The 8684-nt window shown below is 43.0% G+C and overlaps 1 protein-coding gene across 2 annotated transcripts in view; it reads right to left on the bottom strand.

Annotated features, from left to right (window-relative positions):
• Positions 1-529: 529 nt before the first annotated feature.
• The window catches only part of RFX6 (regulatory factor X6), a 28753-nt gene continuing 20598 nt past the window's right edge, over positions 530-8684 (bottom strand). For both annotated transcript variants that reach the window (XM_053381755.1, XM_053381756.1), the window contains exons 14-19: positions 8484-8601; positions 6157-6279; positions 4668-4877; positions 4020-4535; positions 2313-2525; positions 530-954 (exon numbers count right to left, since the gene is read on the bottom strand). In XM_053381755.1, the coding sequence (XP_053237730.1) occupies positions 779-954; positions 2313-2525; positions 4020-4535; positions 4668-4877; positions 6157-6279; positions 8484-8601 (1356 nt within the window). In that variant the 3' untranslated portion in view covers positions 530-778. The remainder of the gene's footprint in view (positions 955-2312; positions 2526-4019; positions 4536-4667; positions 4878-6156; positions 6280-8483; positions 8602-8684) is intronic.

The raw sequence follows: 8684 nt of genomic DNA, 5'->3' as shown, positions 1-8684 counted from the left end.
GCTCACCTGACCTCCTTCCAGTTCAGTTGCTGGATGCCAACTGTGAGCAGTATGTACATGCTAAAGATAACGAGGGCCGGTGCACAAAAGCTAGCAGACCTCCAGGTGTAAAATAAAGCTACACTTCACTATGCATGCAGCAAATATAGATTACAAAGCACTTGGTGTAATACAGTAGTGAATAAAGTGCATATTGGCACATATCCAGTGCCTGTACAAAATTAATTAGAAAAAGGATGGTAACTCGGACATTGAAGTCGAACAAGAGAGTTCACTCTGATTATGCCTTCTTTATAGGTTGGAGAGCAGCAACTGCTGCCTCAGAGCAACACCAGAACTCTGTGATTTAGGGGTGTTGTTGTTAGATGATCTAGAACATCATAATGGTGCAGCAAAGCTGTTAAATCCAGACTAGCCAACCCATTGTCAGGTGTGAACCTGCACACTGTTGTAACCACGAGGTGGTGCATATGGTACACCGTGCATCAAGGGGCAGCAAAGTGATCACCAAGAAAGAACAGCATCCTGATTACATGGAAAAAAGCAAGAATATTGGTTATAATTGTGACAAGGAGAGAAAATGCAATGGACAATCTCTTTTCCTGTGTTTAAGACCAGAGACACTTGAGACAGGATGGGCTCTGCAACCAGCTGTAGTTGCTTTTTCAGTGCATCATAAAATCTTCTTGGTAGTCTTAAAAATTATGTGTAATACTTTTTCATTCCTATTTGCCATCAAGTCCTGGGACTGAAGATTGGGTGTGGCCACTTCTGGAAGTCAGGTGCCTCCAGCAGCAGTTCCCATGAAAACAGTATTGATTGGTGGCAAGGTGGAGACCATCTCACTGTTACCTTGCCCAGAAGAGTCCATTGCTTCCTGAGAAGGGCATTGTCTAGAATGCCCATACATACATTGGGAGGAGGATGCAGATATAGCAGGCTGCAGATCTGAAGCTACAAAGAAAATGGCAACAGTTACTACTTCCAGTGCTTAATTTCTAGGGGGAAAAGGAGACATAGGCTTTGGCTTTAGTTTGCTTGTAAATAGCACCCTCTGATCTGCAAGTTCCACCCTGCTATGGGAGGACTTGTTCTACTTAGTAGAGCAAGAAGTACAATGTGCGTAAGTTCGGGAGCACTTTCATCTATTACTTTCAAGGTGCAGTCCTGGCCCTATGAACAATTCTGGCATAAATTAAGCCTTCTACATTCTTCCTGCCTTAAGATTAAGTAAGGAACAGGGAGTTAACACTCTTGGGTGTGTGTGATGGTCATGAGGCCCTGTTGGGTTCCTCTGAACCCCAGCTTTTATTAAAAAGACATTTCCAACCATAACAACATTTCTGAAGAATGTTCGTGAGAAAACGTCCAGCATTTCCAAAGGGGAGCCCCAGAGGACGTCTTTGAACAGAAAAGTGGGAGTGGGTGTGATGCAGAGGAACCACCCTCCCACCATAGCTTTCCAAATCACATAATCAATGGGCCCTACTTAGAGCTTGGGGGAAGGGGAAATCAACCATTCATTAGTTGTGATTAATTTCTAAAGAAACAAATGACAGCATTTCAGCCTCCCTAGACATTACGCCCTCTGAGCTGAAAGTCTTATGTCTGAGATACATGGAGGTGGAGGAGGAAATGTACAATGCCTCCATTCTAAAGCTGGGGTCTGGCACTGGCTGCAGGTTTTGCAGCTGAGATTCCCATGTAAGTTAAAATGTAAACCCATTTTTCATGCTTGTATCCAATGCAGCACTAAGAAAGCATCCAGTCAGTGCAAAGGTTCTTCTACAATGGGACTCTCCCCAATCGCTTCTGGAGTTTTGGAGTTTCCCCCAGACATTTCGGTGCAGATTTGGGGAGGGAGTAGGAAGTGTATGTGGAGGAGATGGGAAGTCCCATTGCCCAAGTGAGAACTCTTGCACTGATGATATGCTTACTTAGAGTTGCACTGGATACAAGCCCATGCATGGAGCAAATGCATGGAGACAAAGTAAGTTTGCGCTGACTGACTCCATTCTTGACCTCTACATGTCTGCTGGCATTACACCTCAACTTTGGCATTTGGCCAAAAGTGAGAACAGACCCAACTCATATACTGTTGTATGTGCGCAGGCTTTGCCAGTGCAAGTGGGCTCCACCATTCCAAGTACTACAAGTCCTATGTGCATACAGCTGTGCATGCGCAGAACCTGTTCTCACTTTTGGTTAATGTGCATGGCCAGTCAGCACTATTCTTCTTCCCATCCAGGTGTTGGCCCAGTCCAAAACGTGTGAAGATTTAGAGCTCTTGTTCTGCCATCAGACCTACTTACTTAGCGGGTTCTGACAGGCTATCGAGGCATCTGCATAATATGATGCTCCCTGTTTCCTTCCAGCATCCTCTAAGATGCTAAGTGGATCGTGAATGTCACTGTATGGAGGCAATGGTCGAATGCTGCTGATGCTGCTGATGACCGAAACATGCTGATCCACCATTGACCCGAGTCGATGGGATTCCGGGTAATTTATATTATTCCCATAGAACCCTGTTGACAGACAATAAGTGTACATTAGGTATAATAGACAACTGTTATATGAGCATTAGATCATCTAGAATTCTGACTTACAACACCCAAATAAAATTAAAGTTCTATGTCTACAGTGAATGTGCACAGATATGAATATGGAGATATAGTTATGGATACAAGAAAGACAAAAAGATGGACAAGCTGCAGAAGCCAAACAGCATCACCCCTCCATCTGGTAGCTGCTTATGTGAAGTAGCATCCCTGTGATTTGAGGCAGTTTTAACTAGGGAAACTTGTGTACTAGTAACTTCTAAATACTGGAGCAGCAATGGCTAGTGAGATGATTTGCTGGAGGATACCAGCATCTGAATGGGGGGTGGGGGGGTTGGTGGGAGACCTGTTACCCTTACCAGAGAGTGAGCAATGGTGGCAGAGAAGAAATTGGGCATAGGAGGCTAAATTAATATCGTGAAGGTGTGTGGCTGTTGAGAAGCTACCATAAGATCACAGTTGGGCATAAGATCAGAGAGCTGTACTCAATTATGCTAGCCTCCAAGCAGCTGAATGTTTGCTTTCTCCATCATCTCATGATGCTGTCCAGTATTACCACCTGGTCCCCCTGCACCATGCTGGGGACTCAAAGGCAGAGGCAGCATGCCTCACGGTCCCAATTGCTTGGGAACAACAATGGAAGAAGGTGATTGATTTTATGTCCTGCATGTTGGCTTCCTGGAGGAGGCTTTTGGTTGGCTGCTTTGAGAAACAGGATGTTCGACTATATATGGACTTTTGCCCTGATCCAGTTGGGCTCTTCTTAAATTCTTACTCAGCAGCAGACAGTTGTATTATCTAGAAATCTATCCTATGAGCTCCTGCTGCATAGAAATCAGGGACCTTTTATTCATTTCTGTTTTGTTTTGAGCAGAGAACCATGAAAGAGAATTCTCGTCCTCAAAAACTTACTTTACAATACAAGCCTGGAAGATGCCACAAGACTCACTGCTGTTTATGCTGCCAGGGACTAACAAAGCAATCCAAACCACCCTTAATGCCAGGTGAGCAGAAGTGTCCCTCCACTGAGCTCTGTGGGCTAAGATGGCCTCTTGTCAGCACTGCTCTCCCTTTTCCACCCAGCAAATGGGCAAGTGGAAGGTCTACTGGAAGACTCATTGCCACCAGGACCCAGAGGACAACCCAAAAATGCAGGGAGGGGCAGGGAGAAGATGGGGTTCAGCTGGCCCAGGATCCACTGGACCCTGAGCTCACTGCTGATGCACAACTGTGTTAGGTCCAATCGTCTTGTCTCCATGAGCAGCAGGGTTGCAGATGCCATGGTGGCCCCACCACTCCACAAAATCCCATCAGCAGGGAGGTCAGGTTAAGAATGTGTCCTAACACTCCTATCACTTCCCGAAGTTGTATTAGAGAGAATATACATAAATTGTGGAGCACTAGGGAAGAAGTGCAGATCAATGGAAATCAATAATTTTAAAAATCTGAACATTTTAGTACCATTGGAAGCATTTGAGGAATATGATGATCCTTGACCAGAGCTAGCTGCTGGACTGTTCATGAAGTTGTAGCTCCCACTGTTCAGAAATTGCATGCCGTGTGCCTCCTGTACTGTCGAAGAGGACCCATAGTTAGGGGGTGACCTCGTGCTGTATGGAGATACAGCGCAGCTGCTGCTGAAGTAGTCTCTGGAGAAGCGCTGCTGCTCATTGCTGGCTGCAAAATGGCTGGCCTCTGCCCTGTGCTGATAGGGTGCAGAAGATGGGTGAGTCTGGGTCCTGAACATGACTGGGTAACCAGCACTGACTCCATAAAAGTTTTGGTTGGTTTGTGGCACAGTCTGGTACAGGGGCTCCGGATAAGATGCACAGTGGGAATGAGATGACAGCGGTGGACCTACACTAGGAGGCCTGCCTGCCATCGGACCCTGGTTGATGACGCTTCCTCGGCCAACCATGGCTGGAGATATGGGCGGAGTCATGAGATGACCCGTGCTTTGAGAGAGCTCCGTTTGACCTGGGAAAACAAACAGTAGAGTAGAGGAATGGTTTGCATGGTATACAGCTCCTTTCCATAGCACTGCCCACTACTACACAGGGAAAATATGAAGAAAGGATAAAGGGTGGGTGGTGGGGATTTGTTTCCTACCTGTTAGCTGCATATTTTCAGGGTTGCCCATGGAGAAAGGATTCAGACCAGAGGACATGCTGCTGTGCTGATTGCTTGGCAGAGGGAAATAGGCTTGCTCCACTAGGCATTCATTTTTCACTGAAGCATCACTGGAAAGCGTACCAGCCTTGCTGCGGTTTGCTAGGAAGCAAGAGCTGGGGGATGCAGTAAAAGCAGCTTTACTGGCATCTGGAAAAATAAGACGGGATTCACAACGTGTGAAATAAGAGCATGCACTGCTGTGTGTGTATACTGCTATATATTTATATGAATTATGAAACTGTAAAAATGGGTCGATCATTCAGGGACGCTTCTTAAATATCTGCTGTGAAAGAGCACACACTTGAAGTGTATGATGGGCAGTGTTAAGTGAGGTTTTCCCTTGAGGGGAGACGCATGAGCAACCCTGTGTCTTTGGGACTCAGGTGTATCACCAGAGAATCATAGAATTGTAAAGCTGGAAGGGACCACTAAGATCATCTAGTCCAATCCCCTGCAATGCAGGAATCTTTTGCCCAATGTGGGACTTGAACCCACAACCCTGAGATTATGAGTCACATGCTCTACCGACTGCACTATACAGCTGGTGGTGAACCAGAGCGGATTGTGCACAGTAATCAAACGTAACAGGAACAGAGTTGTTGGACAATATAAACTGGTTGTTATTGTTGTTGTTTAGTCGTTTAGTTGTGTACGACTCTTCGTGACCCCATGGACCAGAGCACGCCAGGCACTTCTGTCTTCCACTGCCTCCCGCAGTTTGGTCAGACTGGTTAGGTATGTTTAAAAAGAACCATATCACTTGGTACCTGAATATTTTTTAAAGTACTCTTTTACATATCATATAGTACTTTTTCAGGGTTTACAATGGGTACCTATTCTCCTCAGGGTATTATTTAAAGGCTCAGTATATCCAAGAGACAGCCTTCTTCTCTATGACCAGCTAGGATTTTCAAGGTGACCTTTCTTGATTCATCATCCCTCTGCCATTTCCAAAAGTTGTTTTCGGAATCAGCCTCTGCAACTTGGAACTCCTCCCACCCCCAGGGGCTCACCAAAGCCTTAGCTCATGCACCAACATGAAATTTTGTAAGACCTTTTTAGGGCTGGCATTTTGTGACTGAAAGTGAATTAATAAGAACAAGCGGGGAGCAATCTGTTTTAATTTTAGTTTAGCTTTATAACAGCACAGTCCTATGCATGCCTGCTCAGAAACGTGTGTGGACACTGAGTTCAGTGAGACTAATGCCCTAATAAGTGTGTTTAAGACTGCAGCCTTAATCTATCATACATCCCAAGAGAAATTTAAATAAACAAATCACCCTGCCAATATTAGGTATGGAAGAATAATTGTTTAAATATGTCAAAACAACCAATAAGTTTGGCTACCATTGCCTAACCACAAACAAGTGTGAACATCATCAAAGCTTCAGAACTCTCAGGGTCATAAACAACCAATCCTAGTTACCCAGATTCTTCATATACTTGTCCAACAGATTCTGGAGTTCTTGTTCTTTGTCATTGTTAAACTGGGTCTCCATGGCAAGCAAGATGTATTCGTCTAAAAGCATGCGGACCAAATGAAATGAACCTTTGCAGCGGGAGAAAAGAGGAGAGAGAGAGTGTATGTCATAAAGTTATCTTGGTGACCATCTCTCAACACTCTACAAGAAGCAAATGAAACAAACAAATAATTGTTGGACTTTCAATGACCTGCTAAGACCAACAAGAAGCAGTGCTTAACTTCTCACTCTAATCTTGCTCTGCACTGGCCCCCCAAGCTCAATATGTTGACTGTCCTGTAGGTTATTTGGCCACTAATGACATCAAAGTACAACACTGATGAAAGTGAGATATGCTTTATATTTGAAGAGGGCATACATTAGAGTAAGATAAAGCTGAACTCTGTAGACAAGAGTCCGGGTTTGCTATATTTCAGTTTCCCTTATACTAAACAACAAGAAAGCAGTTGGCAGAGTCTTGCTAGCAGACTTCTGTAGAATAAGAGTACGAAAATGAGCCCATTGTCATGAAATCTAGACTTAACAACACTTTAAAGATAATTCCCAGCAGTGGCTAGGGGCTCTTTGAGATGATAGAGCTGTCATTAAAAAAACAAAAACAACCATTTATTCCTGGTAGGGATTGAAGGATCTATCAAGATTGGTTCTCTCAGTTTCTCATTTCTCCAATCTTAAATTCAGTTCTCCAATTTTGGAGCAATTTTCAGTTTAAAAGTATGAAAAATTCATCAGCAATTTCTTCTTATAAACACGTTTATTCATAGTTTTTACTAACATACAAGCAATTTTCCCTAACATGATTTATTTTTGTATTTTGTGTATTATTTGTATTCTTTTCACTAATATATTCCTTTTTGTGCATACATTACATGCATTTATACACCCAAATATATGCATTTTTTTTTAAACGCTGGTTTGTTGCAGAACTGCATCACAACATTCAGGTAAGTTTGAATTTTGAAGGGTAAATGAATTGAGTTTCTCCATCCCTAACTCCAGGGTTTGTCTAAGAATTATAAAGGAAAAAGTGCCTGTGAACATGTAGAGAATAAAATGCTCTCTGAGGTGAAATCACCTCTTCTCTATACACTTAGGTATATAGGGAATGACTGAGGCCCATCTCGGCTGGGAGTCCTGGCAGACCTGCTCCCTGCCTTGCAGGCCTTTTCCCACCTGGACTGGGAGGGTGGGGCTCTGACTGACTCCAGCTACAAAAGCTGAGGCTGCAGGGTGTTTCTTATGGCTGTTCACAGGGGCTTGTTGCTGTTGATAATTCTTTATATCTTTATTTTGCATCTTATTATTTATGTGGAAATTATTCAATTGGGTTGTGTAACATTTGATGTTTTGTTTATTATTTATGACTACTTTTGCTATGTTTGTAGTTATTTTTTGGATATGTTGTAAGCCACCTTGAGCATGGTTTTAACTTTGGAAAGGTGGCATACAAATAAAATGATTGATTGATTGACTGGACAGATTAAAAACACAGTATATGGTTTGCATACAAAAGGTGACAGGTTTCTCCAGGCAGGGTTGGAAAATCCTCTTTCCTAAACCCCTGGAAAGCCACTGGCTGTCATTGTAGACAATACTCAGCTATATGAACCAATAGTCTGACTCGGTCTAAGACAAATCCTATGTACACATATGTAGATAGGGAGGGACTTCCATATGAGAGGTTGTGAGCACAAGTTCCAGACAAAGCTTAGTCCCATCACCTTTCATGTAGAAATTAAACATGGCATGAATCGTGGCATCTATGCCTTTTAATGGTATAAATACAAACCCATTGCCAAAAAGCAATAACATAAGTACACCAACAAAAATATCAAGAAAAACTTGCTTCTAGTTACATGGAGGTAAAAGAAAATCACTCAGCATCTCAACAACACAATCACTTTTTTCTCTAAAATTAAAAGAACCAGTTATATAAACCACACAGATAAAGACAAAAGTTTGGTTGGAGCCAGGGCCTACCAGAGCCTAACATTAAAATTTATTTTTAATGCCATGGCTCAGTCCTAGAAAAGTAATGTAAGAACCACTGACCATATGTAGAAAATACTTCTCACCACTGAGTAATCACAACTAGTCTCTATATGTCTGGATTCGAGAGGACTTCTGTTTAGCTTCTGGGAAAATAGGCTCATCTGTGTGACTTTGACACCACCTAAATGGACGTCCCACCGCATTTAATTTGGTGGGGCCCCTGGTTACACCTTGCCATAACTTAAATAGTAAAACAAAGAATTTGAATAAAATCAAATACCAAAACTTGATGCGTTGTTCAAAGTGAGAGTGTGCATTACTCGAGCTCCAAAAAAGCTCCATTTGAGAAGAAAGTCTTGTGCCCTCTTCTTTAGGGATCGGCCATTCTGCTTACTTGCCTAAACAAAATGGCAGGGAGGTGGGTGGGGGGAAGAGAAAAGAAATGAAAACCAAATCCACATATAGTGGAAACTATAACATA

The sequence above is a fragment of the Podarcis raffonei genome, chromosome 3, assembly GCF_027172205.1.
Source record: "Podarcis raffonei isolate rPodRaf1 chromosome 3, rPodRaf1.pri, whole genome shotgun sequence".
Classification (NCBI taxonomy): Eukaryota; Metazoa; Chordata; class Lepidosauria; order Squamata; family Lacertidae; genus Podarcis; species Podarcis raffonei.
The sequence above is the reverse complement of the archived record's forward strand: the minus strand, read 5'-3'. Positions and strand labels throughout refer to the sequence as shown.